Source organism: Sprattus sprattus, assembly GCF_963457725.1.
Source record: "Sprattus sprattus genome assembly, chromosome: 5".
NCBI lineage: Eukaryota > Metazoa > Chordata > Actinopteri > Clupeiformes > Clupeidae > Sprattus > Sprattus sprattus.
In genome coordinates this window covers 38,774,449-38,801,184 of record NC_137924.1, presented here as the reverse complement: position 1 = coordinate 38,801,184, position 26,736 = coordinate 38,774,449, and the positions used below count along the sequence as shown (strand labels likewise).

General features: G+C 43.9%; 2 protein-coding genes and 1 long non-coding RNA gene across 3 annotated transcripts; all 3 read right to left on the bottom strand.

Moving 5' to 3' along the window:
• rab1ba (zRAB1B, member RAS oncogene family a) lies at window positions 1–10,725 on the bottom strand. The gene is made up of 6 exons (XM_080838351.1): window positions 10,453–10,725; window positions 8,625–8,697; window positions 8,048–8,143; window positions 4,804–4,899; window positions 4,248–4,379; window positions 1–3,919 (listed from the first exon to the last, which is right to left on the bottom strand). The coding sequence occupies exons 1-6, from the start codon at window positions 10,464–10,466 to the stop codon at window positions 3,725–3,727; spliced, it is 606 nt and encodes a 201-aa protein (XP_080694477.1). The 5' UTR covers window positions 10,467–10,725; the 3' UTR covers window positions 1–3,724.
• Window positions 10,726–11,434: 709 nt separating this feature from the next.
• LOC308366189 (tyrosine-protein kinase Mer) lies at window positions 11,435–25,329 on the bottom strand (the record flags this gene model as incomplete). The annotated part of the gene is made up of 14 exons (XM_080839824.1): window positions 11,435–11,991; window positions 14,622–14,758; window positions 15,013–15,172; window positions 15,572–15,681; window positions 16,047–16,168; window positions 17,334–17,426; window positions 17,508–17,588; window positions 17,856–17,960; window positions 18,453–18,565; window positions 19,295–19,460; window positions 19,844–20,161; window positions 20,499–20,647; window positions 22,939–23,079; window positions 25,043–25,329. The coding sequence occupies 14 exons, from the start codon at window positions 25,327–25,329 to the stop codon at window positions 11,637–11,639; spliced, it is 2,337 nt and encodes a 778-aa protein (XP_080695950.1). The 3' UTR covers window positions 11,435–11,636.
• Window positions 25,330–25,473: 144 nt separating this feature from the next.
• LOC308365809 lies at window positions 25,474–26,332 on the bottom strand. The gene is made up of 3 exons (XR_013968663.1): window positions 26,139–26,332; window positions 25,697–25,758; window positions 25,474–25,599 (listed from the first exon to the last, which is right to left on the bottom strand). It is a non-coding gene; the product is annotated as an uncharacterized lncRNA (long non-coding RNA).
• Between the last annotated feature and the right edge of the window lie 404 nt (window positions 26,333–26,736).

Here is a 26,736-nt window from a genome sequence, read left to right as displayed (position 1 = left end):
CCATTCCTTCAACTCTCGAAGCCTACAAGTTCTAAAACCCTGTTTCTCTTCTATGGACCAGACACGGTTATTACCACAGCAATTTATAGATTTATAAAAAGAAAACAAAACCCCTTTCTGTGACAAACAAAACAAAACAAAGACTAAAATCTTCAACGTGGCCACAAGGCATCCAGACTGCAGCTAGTTTTGGGGGCCTGTCTTTGAAAGGTTGCTGTCTGTGGCTCTTTACAGTGAGTTAAGTGCAGGATAAAAAAAAGGGGGGCAAAACAAAAGAAAATATTTTCTTTTTTTCTCCCCATTTCAGAAGCTCCAGTGAGATCAAGATTAACTGGTAGAGGTCATTTGTTTTTGGTTGTTTGTTTTATTTTCATTTTCTTAAAGAGCAGGAATGTCATACACAATGTCTAACCCTGGTTCCACCCTCTCCCCACCCCACTACTGTTCCCTCCACATAAACACAGTGGGGATTACTGCAAGAGTAATTCTTCCGAGGGGAGCAAATAATGAATCATCTGGAGCTTAACCGACAAAAAAAAAAGAAAGCATGATCAATGGGTGACTTGTGAATTCATGGTAGTGTTAGAAGTGAAGAGCTACTCTAAACCGAGGTTAGCAGGTTAATACATGAACCACAACAGGCTACACTTACACATATTGGCGCAAGAGTCGACGTCCAGACGCCAGTTACAGTGATACTTCATGTGTTTCTATGGCTGGGTTCTGTACACTGAGGCACATACAGCATACAGCACACACCAACCTCCTCTACTCCAGAAGAACATGGCCATGGTCTGCTGCGAGATGGGGGCGCGATCTTTTAATCATTATTGAAGAATATTAGGTTTAAACCCGCCAGTGAACGGATCTCTTTGCACTCCTCCTGGTTTCCATGGAGGCGCTGTTTTGTTGTTCTCAATCTGGGACTTTCAAAGTGATCTGTGGTGCATTCTAGAAGCTCTGACAACTCTGGAGCGCAAAAGGGAAGAGGCTCAAAGTGAAAAATAACGCCAACTCTCATGAGTCGCAGAGCTACAAGGCAGCGTTTTTTCATACGCCCATCTGGCAGGCAGAGACTTATCTCTCTTCTGAAAACTCTTCCAGACCCCTTTCTCAGAGGTGGCAGAAGGCCCAGGCTCAGATACTGTTGGATGTGAGGGGGGAGAACGAGGGCGAGGGAGACTTCTAGTCAGGACTGTTGGTTGACTGGTTGAGGGTGTGTGTGTGTTTGTGTGTGTGTGTGTGTGTGTGTGTGTGTGTGTGTGTGTGTGTGTGGAGGGGGATGAGAAGGGAGGACTACCTGACTTAATGAGCTGTGACCGCCTGGGCAATATGAAGAAACTCTGGGAGGTCATATCCGGTCTCGCATTACTTAGACCAGTCAGTCCCAGCCCCTGACAAACAGTACAGTACATCGCACCAAACAAACACACACCAAGTCCAGCCTTACTAATCATAATGTCTGTACGACCCAAAAGGAACGTTGCAGAAAGGCATGGCCTTCAACAAAGGGCTTGCCCAACCAAACGGACACCTCTGAATCGTGCTGCACCCTCCTAGAGTGTGAAATGATGTGCCAGCCCATGGTTAAAAAGAAACATGTGTATATATGTGTATGTGGGGGGGGGGGGGAATATTTCCTTACATTCAACACAGAGAGAAAGGTAAAGGAGCGCAGAGGGCGAATGACAGCTAGACAGCAATAAGACCTCAGAAGTTCTGACTCAGCCGAGCTCAAGGCCATCCAATCACAAGAAGGCAGGCAGATGACGAGGGTTGGGCTCGAAGGGCAGGCCAGAGCATCAGGGGACACAGTTTAGGCATGAGCAGGTATAAGCCCTGATGCTAAGTGGTAGGTCCGGTCAAAAGCAGTGTCAAAAGTCATTCTCAGGCTCCAGTCCTATTGAGGCCACGTCTTCATGGACACGTCTCTCTCTGCCAAGTCACTGTTCATACACTAGGGTGCCGTGGCAACACGCAACCCTGGAGTTATGGTTTGAGGGCTCTGAAGCAGCGGCAGCGGCAGCAGCCTTTCTCTGGGGACGACGGGAGGAGCTTTAGGGATCTTGGCTGTTTAGTATGGAAGGGGGAGGCAGAGGGGCAACATGGCTGGAGTTGGAAGAAGGAACCGTAGCTGGAACTACAAAATGGAAAGCAAAAAAACAAACACAGAGAGAGAGAGAGAGAGAGAGAGAGAGACGAAACCCCCTGCTGCCACACCAAGCATCTTTGCCATCTACATAAAAAACAGGTCATGCTTGCATCAGTGGCACACATACTAAAACTGGAACATGAAAACAGACCAATAGGCCTCCACTTCCTCATCCTCCTCCCTCCACTACCACCTGCCTGCCAACTGACTCCTACAGCTTTATGCCTCTGTAGAAGGTCTCATGATTACAAAGAACCTTCTCTGCAAACAAAAACAAAACAAAAAATGTTCATAAAATCACAATCATAATAACAATAATGTCCAACTATTAAGATGCAGTTGCAAAATACAGAAATATTGCCAATTCTTGTCTATTTGTCAGACCATTTTTGATTCAAAACCCAAGCACTGACTATACCCCCAACCCACCCTCATACACCATTGTATGTTGTGCGTGTGCGTGTGTGTGTGTGTGTGTGTGTGTGTGTGCGTGCGTGCATTTCTGTGTTACTTTAAGGACACATAATTACAAGTATTATAGATATTAGAAGTTCAGCGCTTATTTTAAGGTGAAGATTGAAACTGTTCTGAAATTCATCTGTTGCAAGACGAGAAAATAAAATTACAAACCGTCCTCCCTCCTACCAGAACCCAATCAAAACACAGACCCTGCCTCTCCCTAAAGAGGATGCAAATGGATTTTAACCCGTCTCCTCCATGGATTTAAGAGGGTGTTGGCTATGAGAGAATTGGTAGGTATTGAGACCAAGTGTGTCCCATTATTAAGTGTTTCAACTGAGTTCATGGGATGGGGGGGGGGGAGGCCATGTCACCTGACGACACACTGAACCTTGCAAATGACTGGAGGGACAGAAAAAACAACCTAAACAAACACAAAAGCCAGTTCCTAAACACCTTCAAACCCTTTCCCACAAACCAAACGAAAAGAAAAGAGAGCATGTGTGTGTGTGTGTGTGTGTGTGTTTGCCCACCGTGTATGTGTGTATGTGTAAGTGAGAGATAAGAGAGAGATACCAACACTGAAACCAGAGCCTAATCTCTGTTTGCTCCTCCCCCCTCTCAGGATCAATAGCTATCTCTTCTACCTACCCGACCCTCTCCTTCACACCTCCCACATGAGTAATAGCTGAACACCTCTCCCTTGCTCTCCTTCTCTCTTCCAGTCTATCCCTTCTTCTCTGCTCACCTGACCACCATCATTATGCTGCTCTCGTCTTCTACTTACTCCCTCTCCCTCTCTCACACTCTCTTTTCTTCCTTCTTGCTTTCGGAGCTACACACCTAGGTGATGCCTGTTTGTAGGTTCTGGGCAGCTCTCCCTGTCAGGCGATGTTACACAGGAACAGGTTGGGTGAGGAGAGGTCAAATGGTGCTGAGGAACGCTGGGCCTGGGTTTGGGGTGTGAAAGTGAGAGGTTGAATGGTGGGCTTCTGACTGGATGCAGAGGTGTGTGTGTGTGTGTGTGTGTGTGTGTGTGTGATTGGTGGGGTGTGGATGTGGGGGGGGGGGGGGGGGGTCCGGGAGAAGGTCCGTCCCGTCCTTGTGTGCACTTTAGCAGCAGCCACCGCCAGACTGCCGCACCGGCGTGCTGTCGATCTTCAGGTTGGGCTTGTCACCGCCAGCCGTTGCACCGGGGCCCATGCGCTTCTTGATCTCGGCCGCCATGGTCATGAAGGCCTGCTCCACGTTGGTGGCGTTCTTGGCACTGGTCTCCAGGAAGGGGATGGCCAGGGAATCGGCAAACTCCTGCAAAGGAAGTGGGGAGGAGGGGGAAAGAGAGGGATAAAGGAGGGGAGGAAGGAAGGTAAAAGGGACGGAGAGAAAAGGAGAGACAGGGGTAAGTGTTGAAAAAATGTTCTTCATTGTTCACTCCCTGCAAATCTACCCAGTGCAAACCCACAGTTCAACGTAAAAAAAAAACATTTGCTTATATAAATGTTCTACAGAGAAACTGCATTTGCCAGAGCAAAGCATGCATGCATATATACAATTATAATAATAATAACATACATCAAATCAAATACATTGGGAGACTCCAGCACCTATGAGATAGCATCTTCACAGAGAGGTTTACCTTGGCAGTGGTGTAGTCCACTACTTTCTTAGTGGTGAGGTCGCACTTGTTCCCAACCAGCAGCTTGTTGACGTTTTCGCTGGCGTAGCGGTCGATTTCCTGGAGCCACTGCTTCACATTATTGTAGGATTCCTAAAGAGACGTAGGGACGTATTACATTTACGCAACAAGTCCACTCAAGAACTCCCCGTCCGCTGTACACTGTGTTACACTTCTGCCTGCTTTTTTGCATTTCTTGTTAGGATGACTCATGTTTGTGCTCAGTGCTGATACATTTCTGCAGTCTCTCACGTCAATTTTGGGGGCCCATAAAAGATTACCCAATGAATCTTCCATCTGATCCGAGAGAAGCCTGTAAATTATTTATATAAATGTTCTCCACACTCTTTGCAGTTATTATCCTCTTTTATTTATCATCATTCTCCTCATCGCCATCATAGAATGAGCTGAGTCATGGAGGTCTGTCTGTTGCTAGGCAACACAAAGGATTCCTCGTCTAGCCCCCCGCCCAGAGAACCCCCCCATGAGTTCCCTTGCCTGTCATGTGGTCACCCACCTGATCTGTGACATCATAGACCACAATGATGCCGTGGGCTCCGCGGTAGTAGCTGGAGGTGATGGTGCGGAATCGTTCCTGGCCTGCAGTGTCCCACTACAGAGAGCAATAGATGGAGAGGAGAGGAGGAGACAGAAGACGTGTTTGAGAAGGAGAAACACCTAAACAGCCGAGTGCTGTGCTGAGGTTAAGAAAAGTTTGACTTTAACATATTTGTACTGCAGATTCAAAAATAATTCTTCAGCTACTACTACTACTAATAATAATAATAACAACACTGTAATAAATGAGCAGGCACATCTCCCATCTCAAATTACTACTTGTGGGATTCTGGGTAATGTAAACATCATTGTGAATTTATCACCACTGTACACAACCACTGCTCTTCTTGGTGAACTACACAGCTCTCCTGTGGTCTCCATACTGCATTGACTCAGAAGCACATCATTTCAACTTGGAGCAGCACGGAGCGGTGGTGGGACACCTTTCACTTCTAGAATCTTAACTGAAGGAGGTGCACCAGTAAGTTACTCCTCCTTGGAAACTCACGCAAAACTAGGGGGGTCTGGGGGCATGCTCCCCCTTAATTTTTTTTTGAATATAACCTTTTAAATAGTGTCCTGTAGTGGGTTTTAGGAAGAGAAATTTACAAATGTAGATTTAAAATATGGCACAAAAATAAACATATTGAAGACATCTGCTGAGATAGGTACTCATTATAGTTAATGTCAGATATCCTCTGTTCAATTTTCAAACTCTCCCTCACTATATGACTTTTTTGATCGAGCAATATTCCATGACACTTGATACGATGCCAACGTGACCGTTTCAGAGTACTTCGTACATTTCCCAAAAAAGCTGAGTCTGTTTCTCTGACTGACGTATCAAAGTATGTACCTTGTGCTTGCCCAGCTCTGTGCCTTTAGGAACTCCTGGGCTATGTTAGCGTGGTGTGTGAAGTTCAAGGCTTTAAAATGCGACAGTGGCGTCTGCATATTTCAGGCAAGAACGTCCGGTGTTCATCTTCATACTTTCGTTTAGCTTAACGCTTTGCTGGATCCATGGCATTCTTTCAGTAGCTACAGCTAGTCTGACTAGTAACTGAGACTGGGTGCACACATTAGAATGTTTCATGTTTGGAACATTAACGTTACTTGAAGACATCTCTCAAGATCGAGTGATGACAAAACATACATGAATAAATACCCCATTCAAATCGGACAGCTTTTTGAATGTATTTCCAAATATATTGCGTGCAAAATATGCATTTTAGATGCTTTTTTTACCATATGAAAATTCTGTACACCAAGAGAAAAGTCAGTGAGCACTCGAGCTGGAGCAAAACACTAACTGCATAACTACATAACTGCTATCTTATTTTCAAACAGAAAGTAACGTGTGCGCATTGGGGCAGAACTCCGCCTTGCGCGATACAGAGAGCAGAGGACAATTGTAAACGCGCGATCATCTAGTGACAAAAATGACATGCCGTCGTGCAGATAAGATAAATAACACAAAGCTATTTATTGTGTATAATAAAAGAACAAGCTATAGACCTGTTCTATAGGAAAGGCATCCTTAAATGACTTCCGTTGTGATCTGGCGCTTTATAGGAAATAAAATTTAGCAAAGTTAACTTGACCTTCCAGGGGGGGCGGGGCGCCCCCCCTTATACAATGGTAGGGGAAACACTGGAGTCTCTACAACTGAGAAATTTCTCACTGGGCTCTTTCTGCCCCAAGTCCAGTCTACTACACTAGCAATGCCACTGAACTGTCACACTGTCAAATCAGAGATGTCTTTGTTTTTTTCAAAATACAAGGTACAGAGAAAACTACCTCCAGCAACAGCATGTTCATTGCATTTTTCTTGCATCGTCTGCTGTAGATAACTACATCCACAGTTACATAATCACAGCAGCTAAAGGCTTTTAGGCCACACATTCAGTTGCTGTACAAAATTTGGGAGCAACGCTCAAATAACCCAGAGGGCAGGTGTAGGCTTGGACAGTATGTATTTTTTCCAACCTTCCTGGGGTATAAGGTACATTGTGTAAACAAAAACGTAAAAGCTGAGCTGTTGCCAGATGTCATTGTAGCATGTATGACACTATCTAGCCTCCAATGCTGTGTGTCTTACATACAATTAGCCTACTTACACTAGTCTCTGGGCTTAAATACTTAAGGCCTATAGAATAATGCATAGATAGGAAATAAGAACCCTTCTTCAATAGTTTCAGCAGACCTTGCTGTAGGACCCAATGACAGTCTGCCACCGCAGGTACTGACACATCAGTGGGCTGACCGGCGATGATGTGTGGGTGGTGGAGGCAGACTGGCGGTTTAACTAAATAATGTAGCCAATAAACTGCTTTGGTATGTGGCAGAAGTCGTCTCTACAAGTCGTCTCAAGATAGAGTTATATTATATGTGGCAATATTTTAATGATACCATATCTAGTCATATTTAATTAATTAGGTAGGAGACTTGTAGAGAAGAAATTACCTAATTTGTGTGAAACTGCTATTCATGTTAAATATAAGTCCTGCTAGCGAGTGATAACAGAAATATGGGCATTTCTGGAGTTATTGAAAACCATACCTTCAGGATTTTTAAATACCTCAGTATACCAAAATACATGATACCGCCCAATGATAGTGAGGTTATTAACAAACAAGGCCACCTGACCACACCAACATCCTTCCTTTACTACTGTGCCCCAAACATCCCTCAACTATGTGTGTGTGTGTGTGTGTGTGTGTGTGTGCGCGTGTGCGTGTGCGTGTGCGTGTGCGTGTGCGTGTGCGTGTGCGCGTGTGTGTCTGTAGTCAAATCAGTCCTTTTAACAAAAGCACCAGAGCCAATTAATTTGGTAACTTAGGCACAACATTTGGAGTGCAAGTGAGTTTAGTATCCAAGACTTATTCATAAGATAAGAAATAGACATAGTTTTCTGCAGCATTCAAAATTACATTCTGAAAATGCATTCCATGTATTTCCATCTGAGCCAGTTAATATCACCCAGCACTCCTGCTACAATTGGCACGTGGCACTTTCTTGAAGCTGGGTCACAGAACTCTGCTTGTTCAATTGTACAAACATCATCACCCTACTAACATTCATGGTGAAACGAATAGCCTGGGCATTGGCTCGACACAAAGTTTGACCATGTTTCCTTGTCAAACAGTACGAAACAGGAGTTTAGGGTGGTGGCTGAGAGGGCCATTCTAGAACATTCTACTTACAATCTGTAGCTTGATGGTTTTGCCGTCCAGCTCTATGGTGCGGATTTTGAAGTCTACCCCAATGGTGCTAATATAACTCTCTGTGTATGTATCATCCTGCAAAATAACAAGAAAGGAAGAGGAAATTAGAGAGGGGAAACAAATGTCAGGTTCTTTGCAATCACCCTGTACAGTTCTTCACCTTGTACATGCTGGAATTCAAAGTGATAGTGCAGGAAATGCATTATCCCCATTTATCGATTTGCATTCACTTCAGTAGACATGTTTAATCTAGGACTGGTGTATAGGGAGGTTCAGGCTACATGAACAAGTAACAATAGCAGGCAGCAAAGCTAAGATCATACTGTTAGAGCTAAAGGATATCCAGGCTGGCAAAATAAGATTTTCAGATATAATGCCTTTGACAGTTCTGTTATATCTGACCCAGTCTTGTTTACAATGCTTACTTCAAACAGGATATGATCTGTGCAAATCATACACAAATATGGGACCTCATAGTAAACAATAGAGATGGGCGAGAGGTTGTTGTTGTGTCATTTTATCCTGAGGCTCAACATATGTAAAATAGGTTACTCACAGCAAATCGCAACAGAAGGCAAGATTTTCCCACACCAGAGTCGCCAATAAGAAGGAGTTTGAACAGGTAGTCACTGAAAAACAAAACAAGAGAGAACATGAAGTGAAAGGTTTTTTATTCCTAATAGTTATCACTACACTGAAAAAGGCATTGCCACTTTTAGGTAAGGCAGGGACTATGCTGATATGCAATACCCAATAACACACCGACACCTGACACATTGTGCACAGATGTAGAACTAAAAAACACCCTTTTCAAACAAGTTTGCAAAATACTGCTTCAGATTGTCGTATGGATTATCTTGTTATAACATAACACAGTCATAAAATACGACATTATTTGACAGTTGAGCTGTCAACAAGACGTTCAACATCACCATGATCGAAACCAAAACAATAACTGGCCAACATCACAGCTCATTTCACATTGATTGACAGAGCATCGGGTTAACGTCATGTGAATGCCGTGATCGTGGTTGCAAGGCATGAATAGCACTGGAAACCCTTCCAGAACAACATCACATGTACATAACCAAGACCTTCACTCGCAAGTGTGTCGCAACCAACGGTCTATTCTTGCCTAGATAAGTAGAACAACATAACAATATTGCGTCACACGCAAAGTTAGTAACTGAGGCCTATACTAGCTAGCAGGGTATATAGCAGTACACTGCCATGTCCGTAGTAAGTTGGCTAGCTAGATATGCTAAAACGAGAGAAAGAATCGGATAGTTTCTTTTAGTGCGCAGTATAGCAATGCTAGATAGCTAGCTAGCTAACAACAATGGATATAGCTCTAACGTTACATCAATACACTATAAAATGCTTGGCAAGTCACATTGAAACACTTCTACCAGTACCCATCATTACCAATGCGGAAACAGATACAAATACTAATCCCAACCACTTGTCAATTACACTAGAGTTAACATAAAAAGGTAACTAGCCAACGATGATCGAAGCATCAGCATACAGCATTAGCCAAGTCAGCTATAAGTGAATTTATAATGTTAAAATAGCGTGTCTTTAGTTACAAGCCAAGTCATTTACTACTGTATTACACAACAAAACATTCTATTGTATACTGGCAATTCAACTTCACTAATATGACGTTTACAAATCCACGTCCTCTTTCGTTCCTGCCGGGGATCCGGTAGCTAACGTTGCTTGCTAAGGTTTGGTAGCCAAATTGCTAACGCTACCTTCACGATAGCTGCGTTAACTTAACATTAGTTTGTAGCAAGCTAATATAACCATAACTGCAGCCACTGTCACTGACACTGTCGTGTCACATTTGTTTGATATAACTAAGACAGCTATCGTTTTATAAACTACCACTGTAATGTACAACTCGACTTAAATCAACACATTTAACGTCATTCCATTACAAATAAAAGCATCAATTTTCCTAACTGGATAACGACTGGTGTTTCCTTTCTGTTAGCTTAGTTAACTAACGTCAACACAACCATATTAACAAACGTAAGCTGCCTCACCAACTGAACTTTTAAATACTACAAGCCAATGGTCTTATAGCTATCGAGTGCTAGCCAGTATTGCAAATGCATCCTGCTAACAACTGCGGGAGTAGTGTTCGTAAACCCCAGCGACTTATTTAACGTTACGTTAGCTTGCTAACATTTGCTGACTATAATAGCTAGTATGCTAACTACCCACTTAGCTGCTAGCTAGTCGTGCTTCCTATTGCCAGCGCCCTACTAAAGTCGACAGTTGCAATCGCTGAAATTAAAGAAAGACAAAACATGAATACCATCTTTTCCATAACCTACAGTGTGGCAGTATTCTACATACAGACTGGCTTTACTCACTATTCGGGATTCATGGTGTGACTGTGGGCCGGGCTGTTTTCTGTCGATTTGACACTGTTCCTTCCTCCTCTCGCGCTCCGCTTTGAGGCAAATAGATGACTTCTGAGTCTGGATTCTCCAAGGCACTTGTAAGGATTCTTTTTAATCTGTGGCTGGTGAGCTCAATTCTTTGAAGTTCTAAAAACGTCGTTTTATCGGTTTTACTTGGCGGACATTCCTAGATATTCCGATACCAGTTCGTTATTTTCCCAGCTATTCTTCCTTTCTGCCCTATCCTCTCGCTCGAAGTACAAGATGGCTGCGCAGGTGCGGCAGTGACATCAGATGACGTGGCATACGGACCCAGATTCCATCAATAAGATACAAGTATGAGTCTGAATGGCATAAACCCGCATGTCAAAAGCAGTGTGCACATCCAGTTGTCGTAAAACGCAGTTCATGTCAAGGCTCAAGGCTTTTGCAGATGGCAGAGTCAATGGTGATTTATCACTCATCTGCTATAAGGTACATGTTCTGCTCCCGTGAGAACCATAAGTATACAAAGATAGTCTAAATGGGTCTACACGTGTCTTTCTCAGAAAAAAAACAGTACAACTCAGTGGATAATCAGACCATTCAAGAATAAGTATATATAATTTCAATGTTCTGTCAATGTTTATTGGGAGTTTATGTTTAATACTGAGTAATAGGAGTACCTAAGCCATGTGCCAGTTGTATGATGAAAGTGGTCTATATTTCAGAAGGCCTACATGTTAATGGTATTAGTTGTTGTCATTGTGAAATGGGAACCTCATATGATTGTGGTTACATACACAGATCGTGTGTGCATGCTGGTCTGGGAGTAATCACAAGTGAAGTGACTTCATGTATTTATTTTAAATAAAACTCAAATTCATTGAAGACCACATAACTCAACATATACAAATTATCTCACCTGCTTTATTTACATCTTAAAAGTTAATCAGAGCATTAAAATCAGACCTCTATAGAAAAGCATTTAAGTAAAAAAAAGATATAGATTTCAGACGCATATATATTTCTCTTTCTCTCTCTCTATCTCTCTCCCCTTCTGTCAGACACATGGTTGTAAATACATAAACATACACAAAGAAATATAAACAACGATAACCCTGAGTATTCACACTCTTAAGAAACAGGAAGTCCAAAGTTTGTAATGCAAAATTCTAGTCCTCTGTCCCGTGAGCTGAACCACATTTAACAAACAACAAATATCCCGCCTCATCTTTTCCACCTTGCTCTTCCACCTTTGACTCTTGCTCTGTCACCTGTGGAGGTAGGCAAGCACCCACAGGCCCTGGCTGGTAATCGTTGCCCAGAGTGGCCTCCTCCAAATCGGGGTCCACTCCAAATGTGCCCCCCTGGCTGGCAGCTTCCAGGCCCAGGTTAATGTAGTGAGCCTCCTTGCTGGCCTCCAGGGGTGGGAGCTCAGACAGGAGGCCTTTAAGTCTCACGCCGAGCTCTGCAAAGCCAGGCCTCTGTCCTGGGTCACTCTCCCAGCAGCTCAGCATCACCTCATACCTGAGAGAGAGAGAGAGAGAGAGAGAGAGAGAGAGAGAGAGAGTCAAAGAGTCAAAGAGCAATGGCACGGAAGTGTGGTGAGGCAGAGTGAAACAGAATCAGGAAAGAAACAATCAGAGATAAAATGGCTATGGCTTATGGCTTTCTTTACAGTGATGACAACAGGGGTAATAAATTGGTTCAGTGTCTAAACTATGAGCCGCAAATTAAGTAATTAACACTCTTTTTTAGATTTATTTGACTACAGTTTGGATATGAAGCTTGATCCAAGATGGTGTGTTGTGGGCTTTTGAAAAGAACTCTTATAAGCAGCTGAGCTCATTAGAATTCACAACATGTTTCCGAGATTCACACGTGTAGCTGAAGTATGCCGCAGGTATGTAGTCTATCTGCTCTGCACATCCAAAGACCACAACTTCCCCTAAATCCTGAACTTCATTGCGTAACCGCAGTGCCTTTCCCCATCCACATTAAATCTGATATCAAAAAGTAGCATACTGCGGTCTCCTTCCTTCTCAAATCAGCAAGCGGACAGAATCAAAGAGTCCCCTCAGAGCGGTCTCGGATGAATAAGCCCCTCTGTTTTGGTCTGAGTCAGAGTTCCTATGCGCCATGCATGCCAGCAGAGCTCACATTGACTCAATTAGGCGAGCCACGCAAGGCAGCCAACAAGCTTGCCAGTGAATACTTGGATGAGTATTGAGAACACACTACATCCATCGTCAGCTACTATGCCACAGATATGAGACAGACGTTTGCTGGGGGGGGGTTGGGGGCTCTCGAGACATCATTTGTGAAAAGGATACAAAAGGGATAATTTGATTCGCTCATGGCGAATTTCCCACACTCAAGACCCAGGCACTTAGATTCAGTAAAAAAAAAAAACGTATACACAATTGCTTCAGGCACAGTGACACAACATCTTTTTGTATGCTTTCTGTGAAACGAAGTTTCAACCTTGACATGGTTAAGCCTAGACTTACAAAACCTTAGTGTTCTCCAAAAGGGAGTGGGAAAGGGGGAAACGAGCCGGGACCCTGGTGAAATTAAGGAAACGACAGCACCGTCCTCCGCTTCCTAGTATCCTACTTGCTAACGTCCAGTCACTTGACAACAAGCTGGATAAATTAAGAGCCAGGTTGGCATTTCAACGGGATATTAAGGACTGCATTGCATTTGTACGGAGACGTGGCTGGACTCCTCAATTTCAGACTCTGTCATCCTACCCGATGGCCTCTCCATTCATCGGCAGGACTCAACAGTTGATTCGGGCAAGAATAGAGGAGGTGGTGTGTGTATCCTGATCAACAACCAGTGGCGTGTGGATGCGAAAAAAAACATCGTCCGGCTGCTCACCTGACCTCGAACATCTAATGGTCAAGTGCAGACCATTCTCTGCAGTCGCTGTTTACCTTCCACCTGACACTTTCCGTCACATCCCACGCCTTCGCCTGCTTCGTGTTTGTCATGTCCTGAGACTCCTCGCTATCCCTAGCGCCAACGCAAGTGGCAGCTTTTTCATAGCGCTGGTGTTTTGTATTCATGTATTGTTTGTGAGTTGTATGCTTATGTCCTGAGGTGTTTTTTTTTGTGTTTGTCATGTCCTGGTGAGACTCCTGGCTATCCCTAGCGCCAACGCAAGTGGCAGCTTTTCATGTAGCTCTGGTGTTTTCTATTCATGTATGTATTGTTGTATGTGCTTATGTGCTTAGGTGTGTTTTTTTTTTTTTTTTTTTTTTACTGTTCCCACACTGCAGCCTACTCTTCTAGGAGCATAGTCTGTGTGTTGTCTTTCTCTCATTCTCTTCTTCCCTATCTTTAGCCAGTTTCACTCTGGCAGGGGGACTGCCAATGGAAACTAGCCTTTTGGCTACAATTGGGTGCATTTACTTTCTAATGTTTATTAATGCACACTGTCCCTCTTAATCAAATAAACAAACACATCAAACATCCACTGGTCCATTGTATTACCCCTGACACCCCATTGCTACCATAACTTGCCTAATTGAGTTATTGCCATGGGAATACATTTCTTTTCTAATATTGGGATATCTATTCCTCCGATGAGAAGGGAGTGGCTGAAACTCTGCTGGAAGTGGATGCCCTGTATCCATGATGACCATGTCTGCCTTCTAATCCAGCCTAGTCAGGTTCAGGCAGTGAGCCTGCTGCTCCCCCATGATTTTCCCCACATTTGTTCTTGTGAGTGATTTTGCAATGTCCATACCAGCATACAATATATTAACAAAATAAACCTTCAATAAAAGATTTATAAAATAGAGAGAGAACTTTGTTATCAACGTTAAAAAGGATTCACTTTCGAAGAGGGTACATGCACTGTAAGCCCTTCTTAAAACTAGCATCTATACATTGATCCCAGGATCATGTGTGATCTATAATAAGACCAAGATATCTATTCTCTCTCAGCTGTTTCAATCCCTTTGGTCAAATTTGATTCCATTGTGAGCTCTGCCAGTTGACACCATTTATAACTGTATTATGTTTCACTTCATCCTGTTCCAGTAGGCCGCCCAGCATCATATGCTAACAGTCTGGTTTGAGGAGCCTTCTTAGTTAGCACGAACGCTACAATATGGTGGCAATCTGGTGACGTGGGTGGAAAATCTCACAGTTTGCTGTCACAGTCCACAGGTGGTTTCAGCCGGTGGCTGGCCTCCAGGTAGGCCAGGAGCTCGTGGTTGTGAACACCAGGGTAGGGAGTCTTCCCCCGGGACATGATCTCCCACATGGTCACTCCAAAAGACCACTGGTATAAAGAAGAGTAACAAAGCCTCTGCTTAGCACAAGTAATGTCAAAGAAGTGAGATATTCCAGCGTAATTGCAATTTTAGTGAATGTCATGTGTTGTTTTATGCGTGAAGGGGGATGTCTCAGATAATTTTCATTTGGAACTTTGGAACAATTTTGCTGGGTAGAGGACTACCTATACAACTGTAAATACCTTTTTGCAATTTGTGCGTTCACACACACACACACACACACATGCACACACAAACATACCACATCTGTGTTGGTGGAGAATATGGACTCTGACAGACTCTCCATGGCCATCCACTTCATAGGTAGGCGGATAGCCACTTTCTGTCTGTAATAGTTGCCACTGTAGACACTCTTGGAAAGGCCAAAGTCCGCCACACGCACATGCAAGTCATCCCCTAACCTGTGATCGGAGGAAGGAGTACTTAGGTTAATCTGCCATATCATTGTGTAAGCATGTCTTTAAATTGACTAAGCTCAAGTAGACCCTTTTCTGAATAACTGTTTTTCACAAACTTTCACAAAGATATATTGCAATACTGTGCTCTTGAAACAGTTTATATTCTAACAAGCTATTGTACCAACACATCTAGCACAGCCAGTAGTGAGGTGAGAGGTGAGGGCGTCTCAAGTGGCCAACAGCTGAAGAATTTCCTAAAATTTCACTGGAACCTTTGAATTAATTAAAATGGGGCCCGTCAAAACATTTTTCAAGGAGGCCCAAAATTCCTTAGCGCACCGCTGCCAACACATAGTAGCGCTATGTAAACAATTGTGCTTTGTCGCCACCTGCTGGACTTACATGCAGTTGCGTGCAGCCAGGTCCCGGTGCAAGAAGCCTTTTGAACTCAGATATTCCATCCCAGCAGCTATGTCAATCATGAAGCCCAGCAGACTCTGATAGGGTACAAACTGGGGCAGCAGAGGAAAGTAAGCTATATTTGTCATCACAAATGCATCAAAAGTATAAATAGCAACTGTCTCATTTAATACATTATGCAAGGATCTGCTCAGAATTCTCACCATTATTTTTCTCAGTTCAGCATGAATACATTATCATGCCTCATATTGCAATGTTCTGTATTATTTTCCTCAAGACAAAAGTAACCTAATTATAATCATTCATAAGGTGCTTTATCATTTATAACATCCTGTGTGTGTGTGTGTGTGTGTGTGCGTGTGCGTGTGCGTGTGCGTGTGCGTGTGCGTGTGCGTGTGCGTGTGCGTGTGCGTGTGTGTAGGGAAAGGAGAAGAGAGAGAAAGATATCGTTCCTCACCATAGGAATGTCCCCATAGCGAGTGCCGATGAGGAAACGCCGCAGGTCTCCGTGCTTCAGAAAGGGCAGGATCACCAGTGGCACAGGGATAGAAGACTCCTCATCCTGCTCTAGAGTGACACCTAGAGGACAAACATCGAAACTCCATCAACTACTGGAGATCAATACTTTCGGTATCTCACTGCAGACTGAAAATCTGGCACTAGTCTACACAAAGAATCTCTCATCTGAATGACAGTGTCCGTAGTATTTCAAAATACACATACACAGACTAAATAAAACAGGACAGTGTCATCCCAAATTCAACGAATGTCCAAAACTGTGAGCATCCACTGAGTTCAAGACAGACAGGGGTTTTAAAGCTTAGAATGGTAGCTGATATACAGGCCAGCAAGATGCATTCAGCTGCTGGCTACAGGTACAGTATTACATCTGAGTTTCTGAATATAATCTACAGATATCCTCTTTCGGGGCCAAACTAATTTGCGGGTGAATGTGCAGGTGTCTTTAAGGAACCACTTTTTCAAACCAATGGCTGAACTTGAAGTTTCCAAAGGTTTCTGCGTGTTTGTCCTTCTTTGCTTTGCTGAAATATTATATTTATATAAGGACCCTGTCTTGGTAAAACTTAATTAATCTGACTCCACTCGATTAGGAACTCAGCCTTAGTTCCTGTTTTTTAACGTTATATTGCTACCCGTCAGGTAGGCGGATGCCTACAATCTGTTTTGACGAACACCCCCTTCTAAATTTTGGCATATTCCACGGACACAACCCGTTACTAGTTCTGAATACTAACTCAGAGGCTACATTGCTGTTCCAGGGTTTACCAGCATGTTAGACCAAACTGGTAAAGGGACCAAGTGCCAGTCTGCTCTACGATCTCAGTATAACCATTGCATATGCTGGACAGCAATATGCTGCTGTATAATACAATATAAGTTTTGCAGCAGAGTGTCAGCAGAGTGTCTAGGTGATAAGCCAGGTACCTCGAGACTTACATCACTGCTTTTTGGGTAGAAACTAATCCTAGTCATTGCAGAACCAACCACTAATACATAGTAATACTTCTCTTGTTAAGAATTTAGTGGGAGTCAACCAAATGGAACAATGCAGTTCTGGAGTGTTGTTAGCGGCATATTCTACAACATTAAATAACAACCACTGACACACACCTAATGAGTAATTGCAACTAGGATGCCATCTGTGTTTTCACAATCCAAAGATTCCCGTCCTGCCTTACATGTCCAAACAGGCCTTTGTTGATCAAAAGTAAGAATGTCTTACCCAGCAGATTGACCACATTTTCGTGGTCAAAATGTCTCATGATCTCAGCTTCTTTCAAGAAGGTCTCCAGATCCTCCTGACAGTGGATTCCAGCTAAAAAAGAAAGTTTATCAGACAACACTTCTTGTCTTCATACTCATCTTCAGACGTACATTCACAATGTGGCACACTGACCTCTCATGGTTTTTACTGCTACCTTCATCTCCGGTCCTTCCTGTGGACAGAAGATCCCTTCATACACAGATCCAAACTCCCCTGTGGGTACAGATACAGAGGAAGGGGATGTGAGAGTCACGCCTAACCCCAAAATCACCCAACATGGTTATGGTTGGAAACTGCACAAAAGCATTAGGCCTAGTACTTGGCTTTCTACAACACGTGGTCGGAGAAACATGAGTGATTCTGTGTGCGTACAATGTGCATTGAGCAAGGCAATAGAATGCAAATGATTAAAATATTTAAAATATGCCAATCCAAACAAACCAGTAATAAGCCAGTACTTGGTGTGTGTGTGACAGTTACCCTTGCCAAGCTCTTCGCCCAGAGTCAGACTTTCCCGATCCACCAACACCTCCCTCAGGCTCGACAACAGCCTCACATTCATGCCAGCCAGAACCTGTACAGCGGCTGTGGGAAGAGAAAACAGAGACAAAACTGAGAAAAGGCGTAAAAAAGAGTGGTAGAATTGACAACATATATGGCCAGAGAAGGGAGGGACATGAGCACAAATTTAGAGAGTAAGTACGACATAGCACAGTGATACGAAACCGAAACTTTCACCGAAACAATGAGAGATATTATCATGAGTTGCCATTACAGGCAGGATATTTGTCAAGGAAAATTGAGGGAGGGGAAGTTTAACAAGCTGTGACTGCATGTATGAAAGGGCATTTCAGGACAGATTTGTTTTTATTTGTATTTAGGCCTTGGAAACCCCTTTTGAGGGAGACCATCCTTTTTAAAGATGCTGAGGTTACAGAGCAAGTCAGGGTGTATGACAATACAGAAATTTAATTAAGATGAAAGGAAATTAAGCTTGTTAGCTGTAGATTAATACCCAGGAAATAATTATTTCTTAATGAAATTAACACAGCGAATAAAACAAAAAAACTCTGTAACCTGGGTAAGCTCTAGCACAACCATCAGATGATGCTGGATTAGGCTGGTCCTCCATATCTCGCCTGTAGGTCACCACTGGGTACGATGGCAACAGAGGCTCCTGCTGATATGGACTGAACAAGGCATGGCACATCGTTAGCACATGACACACTGGCACTCAAGTCACAAATGAACACAGCATGGCACGCCGTAAGTACAGTACATGTCACACAGGTTCTCAAGTCCCAAGTGTTTAGTTCTTGTTACTGTGAGCACTACAGTGGTGTGCAGTAGAGAGGCAAAACGTGAGATGAATGTTTTCAGGACCATCATTCCTCAGCTGTTCTGAATCTCCATTATACACTACTGAATAACTCTTACCTGGCTCAGTACGGCTGTCCAATAGATAGAGCGCAGTAGGACAAGACATGGTAAGACATTGGAGGGCCTGCTTCATCCCCAACCCAATCGATCTTTCCCTCTTCCCCTGTATACCTAACTGAACTCATTAATGGTCCTTTTGATCAGCTGAACATACTTGATGTAGCGGATGAAGATCATTAGCACAACGCTAAGTTCTAATGTTAGTCCGTTTGTAGGAGGGATAGAAGGAAGACATGCAAGGAAGGGGGAGGGAGCTCCAGAACCCCACACAATGGACCAGCTTCAGTTTGGGATGAACATCAAGGTCAGCTATGGTTTCTGATGAGCTAGACTTGAAGAACTGCCTGTTCTGAATTAACACCATTCTCTCCTGAAAGGGTTACACATTTCCATATGTCCAAGACAGTTCAGCTTACATTTAGCCCGGGTCATTAGCACATAGTAGCACTGAAAGAAGCCTCGGAATATGTCAGTCTTACGTGAGAGTCCTGTACTTCCTGCGCAGCAGACAGAACCCGACAGGCACTAGGACAGTGAGCAGCATGCCTCCACCCAACACACCAACCAGCAGCCCAAGGGATGGAGAACTTTGCTTCACCGCTGCCTCCTCTGGACTTGGCTCTGAGGGAGCGATGGGAACCTTCCCTGTCAATTCAAGATAGACACACAGACACACACAAACAAAGACATGCACACAAATTAACCATAGGTGTAAAACACACACAAACACACACACACACACACACACAACACACACACACACACACACACACACACAATCCCTGTCCCAAGAATCCCTATCCTTCAATCTTTCATGTGTACTAAACAGACCTTCCGGTACCTCAAAGATTTTTTTCACAACAGTTTGGAAACCCTAACCAAAACAGCCTAAGGACGAAGAGTCAGTCACCACACCCAGCCACAAACCCAGGTCTCCAGGTCCAACCACATCACCAAAGAGCCGGTGTGAAACCGCCTGTCACACACTGCACATTGGCAACACCAGATGCCTATCCTCCTGCACTCACATTTTTGGATGGTGGTTGTGGTGTGAGCACTGGAGCCCAGGGCGTTACCGGCCCTCACAACTAGTCTGTAGTCCAGATGGGGCTGAAGTCCGGTGATGTTGACCGCCGCGGCTGTCAGGTCTCTGGACTTGGGGAGGATACTCGTGGCGTTACCACACGGGGCCCACTGGCCACTCATCTCGCTTGCTCGCTGCCAGCACTCCACCGTGTATGTCACTTCCTGTCGGCCACCCAGATCGGTGGGCGGGTCCCAGCGCAGGGTTAGGGTGGAATCGCTGAGCTGGTGGTGTGTCAGATTGACAGGTTCGGAAGGTGGTTCTGGAGTACGGGTGTAGACACTGAATGTTTATTACATTTTTAAACCTTATTATTGGTTATTAAAAAAGTGACTACAAAATGTAGCTCCTCGAAGAGTCAGAGAAGTATCCATCAGAAAAAAAGATACGCTGTAGCCATGCAGAAAATAAACGCTATTTATATTTACTATCTATCGTTTTTGAGTGATGATTTTTAAGAAGTCGTTTGAATACTGTGGTCCGGTGCGGATATAAAAACATGATATCACCTACGTCCACTGACAAATTGCCAAATCCTGTTACTAAGTCTTCACGTCCCTTTCACATAAATCGACAGTATATCCTATGAAGACACTTACTTGTGCATCCAAGGTGAACAGGGTCACTCGGCAGCCGCGAGTATCCATGGACACAGTTACACTGACGTGCACCCTCCATCTCAGTCCTACTGTTTGGGGGACATTGGTGGCATCCTCCACTACCATTGGTTGGCTTGAAGGTTCCAATCCTGCAGGCTAAAACAAAACAAGTCTATGACAACATAAAGGGACATGTTTTCAAGTTCTTAGAGTAAGGGAAGGAGAATAACTCTTAGTCGAATGTTGTTTTTGTACGAAAAGGATAACTGTTAGATTGGTTCCTCTGTGGCTATGAAACAACAATATGGAAAAAGTGAGCTTCAACTCTTAAATAAATCTTGCCCACAGGGGTATTCAAAGTATGTGGTTTAGTGAGAAACCTTTGTAAGTTAACTCAAACCTCCTAAAACAACGTGTTGCAATGTATCAAGCATAAATCAGTATTATAATAATAATAATAATAATAATAATGCATTTTATTTGTATAGCACACTTTCACAAATAAAGATGTCTCAAGGTGCTTAACAGGGTCACAATAGCAAATTAAAACAGTGCATTCAAAAACAATACAGAAAAATAAATAAAATAAAAAACAGAAACCAGGACTTTAGGAGAAGGCAGATATAAAAAGATGGGTTTTGAGGTGGGATTTAAAAGAAGTGATGGAGTCCAAAGCCCTAATGTTCTCCGGGAGCTTGTTCTAGAGTCGTGGCCCCAGCGAGGAGAAGGCACGATCTCCCATTCTGGACATATTTGTCCGGGGAACAGCAAGAAGGTTTGCTTGTCCGGACCTAAGAGTCCTTGGTGAGAGATGAGGGGTGAGGAGATCCTGGAGATAGGCCGGACCAGTGGTGTTTATGGCCTTGTGAACTAGAAGAAGGACTTTGAAATGTATTCTCTGGTTGATTGGAAGCCAGTGGAGGGAGTGGAGGACTGGGGTGATGTGCTCGGATCTCCGTGTCTTGGTGAGAACCCGGGCAGCACTGTTTTGAACATACTGCAGCCTCTGGATGGATTTTGCTGGAAGACCTGCCAGCAGAGAGTTGCAGTAGTCCAGACGGGAGCTGATGAATGCATGCACCAGCTTTTCTGCAGCATGTTTGGGAAGAGAGGGTCTCAGCCTTGAGATGTTTCTCAGGTGGTAAAATGAAGTTTGACAGATGGATTTGATGTGTGAATCAAAGGACAATGAAGAATCCAGCTTGACACAAAGGTTTGTGACGAGTGAGGAGAGAGGGGTGGGGTGGCCATTTATGGTGATTTGGGTGATACCAGCCTTTTTTATTTGGTGGGGCGTGAGAATGGCTTCAGACTTGCCACCATTTAGCTGAAGTGAGTTGTTGCTCATCCAGTGCTGGATGTCATCCAGGCATTTGGTAGTCTGTGATAGTGCCTGTTGTTTGTCGGGTGAAGTTCGGATGTAGATTTGTGTGTCATCTGCATAGGAGTGAAATGGGATGTTATGACCTCGAAGTATGTTTCCCAGGGGTAGCATGTAAATTAAGAAAAGCAGGGGCCCCAGGACTGACCCCTGGGGGACACCGGAGGTAACGCACCTAATGCTGGAGGTGACATTGCCAAGGGCAACATATTCCTGCCGTCCTGAGAGATAGGAATAAAAGAATCCAGCAGGACTAGTAGGCTGGGTGAGCCAGAGTCTGATGACATTAGGAGGTCATTTACCACCCTCACCAGAGCAGTTTCAGTGCTATGGGAAGGTCTGAAACCAGACTGGAAGGATTCATAAAGCTGGTGGGAGTGGAGATGGTTATGCAGCTGGAGGGAGACGACCTTTTCCAGGACCTTTGCTAGGAAGGGGAGGTTTGAGATGGGACGGTAGTTTGAGAGGTCCTCAGGGTCCAGATTGTGCTTTTTAAGCACAGGTTTGATGGCTGCCAGTTTTAGGGAGGGGGCAACTTCACCAGTAGATAGGGACCTGTTTATTATGTGGGTTGCAGTGGGGACAATGGCTGTGAGGCAAGCTTTCAATAGGGATGTGGGGATGGGATCCAGAGCTGGTGGAGGAGTTCATTTTTAAAACAATGCTGGACAGCTCAGCTTGGGTGACCTCAGCAAAATGATCAAGGGCTGGGCCATCACGGGGGGCAAGATCCGAGAGAGGATCAGGTTGGTCGGGGGTGATGTTGCGCCTGATGTTATCGACCTTTGTTTTGAAAAAGTCCATAAAGCGGTTGCAGTCATCAGAGGAGGGAGTATTGGTGGAGGAGCTGCAAGGTTTGAGCATCTGATTTATAGTGGAGAACAGGTGCCTTGGGTTATTATGGCCAGACTCAATGAGAGTGGAGTAGTATGATGCCCTGGTAGCTCTAAGAGCAGAGGAATATATTTTCTGATGTTCTCTGAAGTACAGCTTGTGGACAGTTAAGCCAGTTCGCCTAAATCTGCGCTCAATTTTTCAACCCTCTGACTTAAGGCTGACTTAAGGGTGTGGCCATGTTTATGGGTGGGTCCTTGTACATGCTGAGTGAGCGGGAGGCAATCAAGGAGGTTGAGGAAGTCAACGGCCAGCGGGCACTTGGGGGCATCTACGTGAATATTGAAATCACCAAGTACCACCATCCTGGAAAAGATGGGGCACAGGGTTGTGAGGAGATTTGAGAAGTCAGATATAAAAGTAGGGTTAGCTCTGGGTGGTCTATAAATAGAAACAATTATCAGAGGTTGAGGGGTGACGATTCTGGCAGCTAAGCATTCAAAAGATGGGGAAACAGGGACCTGCAGTTCAACAAGGCCGAAAGTGTCCCGATAAAACACTGCCAGCCCCCCACCACGACCAGAACTGCGTGCTTTTTCGATGTATTTATAGCCTGCAGGAGCCGTTTCATTTAAGGAGAGGTAGTCACCTAGCCTGGATACCAGCCCAAACCCCGCCCACAAAATTTTTGGTCAGGGAGATTTGGTCTGGCTCTGGGCTAATTGGGAGAGAGTTTCATCGGTAGGATCAAACCGGACCAATCAAATTGTCAGGGCGGGCTTTATACGTTGATGGACAGATACCAACGCTTGAGTTGAATTAACCGGTAGATTCGAACTCCGACCAAGATGGCCGCGTCTCGAGTGCTTAGTGGGGAATATTTTATGTGAATTAAGCTATCTACACGACTTTTTAATATCTACAATGACTCGGTTAGTTGTGCATGTGCAACACGGATGTTGCAGAGTATTGTTTGTCTTAACTTAAGCTATCTAGACCATTATTGTTAGATCATTGCTAACGTGTACACAAAAAACCCATTGAAACAAACGGTAGCTTGTAGCCTTAATGCTAATTAATTAACGTGAGCAGGCATATCTCAACAGACATTGACAGCGCATTCATTTTGAAAGAGGAACAGAGAAACGCGATCAAGGCATTTGTCGATTGAAAAGATGTTTTTGCCGTCCTTCCTACGGGATCAGGTAAAAGTTTAATCTATCAGATGATAATACTATGTTGCTCTGATTGGTTCTAGGTATCCAATTCAGCGAATAGGCATTTTCTTTCCTGGTTCGTTGAAACACACCCCATAATCAAAGCCCAATGGTTCGGTATCAGACTCATATTCTGACTAGAATCATGAGTATGACATCGTCAGGCTAGTAGTCACCACTGTGATGCCAGGTTTCACTAAGACATAAAATGTCAATGTCATTGTCAGATAAAAATTCATTCAATATAAGAGATTTGTTTGTGAGGGACTGGATGTTAAGGGAGGCAAATTTGAGAGCCTTCTGTTTTTGGGGGGAGGGTGCGTGTTTTCTGAGAGGGCGGAGATTTTTTCTAGATCCGTGGGTGGTAGTGTTGGCACAGTGACTAGAATCCACTCCACGAAATCCATTCAGCAGTGAGTGCGGGGATCTCGCGGTGTTTCCCACGTTGGAGTGCAGAGATCCCACGATGTTACCTGTGTTGTTGTTGGCTGAGGTTACTATTAGGTTAGGTTAATATTATGGTTTGCACTCCACTTCTGGTCTGCTCCTGAACCACTGCCATCTTTAGTTTAATTGGGTATGGATACTAAGAAAGCCATATAGCAAAAGGCCAGTGGACCACTTTCAGCCCACTTTAGTCCACTGAATTAAGGGTCGATGAACATTTAATAATAATAATAATAATAATAATAATTAATTTTTTTAACGCACTTTTCATTCCAAAGAATCTCAGAGTGCCTACATATTAGAAATTAACTATAATAATACAATACAATTCAAAACAAATTTAAATATTAGCATTAGCATAAGCATAAGTATAAATAAATAAATAAAGAGCAAAATCTTTTTTTTAAAGTGGTAAAACGGTGGGCTCAGCAGTGGACCTCCAAAACCGACAAGCAAATGACCAGCGGACCGCCTGCTCTGCCCCCAGTCTGAGTGTCCCCTTTGCAAGCCATTATCACATCACTGTACATCTGAAATCAGACCATAGCAGTGTTTGTGTGTGTGTGTGTGTGTGTGTGTGTGTGTGTGTGTGTGTGTGTGTTTTAGTCACAAACCAACCTTCACAAGAGCCTCGTAACTCCTGGTGACCTGGCGGACACACACACATCCCCTCCAACGGCCCCCACGACCCATCTGGTCGGCAGTCGCTTCGCGGAGGAGTGACCTCCACTGATCCGACCACACAGGTGCCCCTCTGGAGTCGAGACCCGGCTGGCGCCACCCTGAATTCTGCCAGGTTGCTCTGAAAAGTGGGACATTGCTTGTAGTACAGCCTCACGGCGTAGATGAAGATGCAGGGACCGGAGTAAGAGAAGACAAGCTGGAAGTCCGTCGACAACCTCCCAACGTTAAGCCCCTCCGCGCTGTGGAGGTACGACTCCACTACAGTCATATTGGTGGTGTCCACTGGAAAACCCAAAGGTGCCTTGAGCTTAGAAATTAACCTTCTTCCTCCGGGTTCTTTTAGAGATACATCTAGTGTGCTTAACAGAACAGATCCCATTTCGATCTCCTGGGCAAACCTTATATCCAATAATACGTTGATAGCATTCTTTCTGGGAATCGAAGTAGTAAACAAATGCTTGGTGGTGGCTTTAAAGCTGTCCATGCAAGCTTGATAAAATGGGTGATCAGATTTGGCACCACCTGTCATTTCCTTCCACTGAATCAAAAAAAAAAACATTTCATTATACAGAATGAGACCGAAAAGTACATACGTAAATACAATTTTTTTTTAAAAAGTTATTAAAGGTTCTTACAGCTTTCGCTGGTGAAGATTCCCATTTCACTTGTGTCTGCTGGAGAGAATTGAAAAGTTCCCCTGGAACAGTTCAAGTGGAACATTTAAGAGTGTCACTCATTTTATTAGAACATACATGATAAGCCATCTGTCTTATGAATAAGAATTTGATCTTCAGTTTTCAGTCGACAACTACAGCCTTCTTGGGGGTAAAGGGTGGTTACAAACAATAATCTAGCCATTAGTCTTAAGTACACTTGACTGAGACCATCTTATTGTCAGCGACTATTGTGTTTGTATTCACTGAATCAACTTTTAAGCTTTCCACTTTTTATTTCGCCCTGCCGCAGCCCTCTCAATACTGTCCAAACAAAAGGTTGATAATGATAAAAGATCAATATTTCCCAAGCAAATTGCCTGGAATTTTTAAATCAAAACAAGCTTTTAATGTTTATCTTTACCTTCTATTGCAGCCTGCGCTGACACGATGGAGACGTATATCCAGGTTAAAAACGGTATGTAGATTGTCCACTTTGTTGACATGCGTATCACTAATGCCATTCTTATCCAACATGAGCCAAGAAGCCTAAGTTTAGGAAATCACAGTTTTTTTTCAACCTGTCGCCTTAAGCGAGCTGCCAGGCAAACTTTTAGGTTCATATCTCCCAGTCCACTTCAGCATTTCTTTCGTCTGTACGATTTAAATTCGTTCCTTCGAATCCCAAGTTCTCAATAATGCGCCTTATTCAACTAGTGTCAAACTGGACTTAGACGAAGTGGATTTCCAGTTCCACCCAAATTTCGCGTCACTGTTTTGGAATAATAAAGACCATGTTCCATTCCGTCAAGCAGTGTCCAATTCTAATGACCTACTGTAGGCCTTCTTGCCTACTACACACAACATGCTTTGTGAAGCATTCGGTTTAATATTGTTTTATCTCTAGGATGTTGACAATATTTTCCCAAATTCTTCAAACACAGTTTTTAAGACCTTGACTTGGGAGGTTCTTTTCCCTCCACCCCTCTGCTCATGCTCATTACAATATGTGACTGGAAACC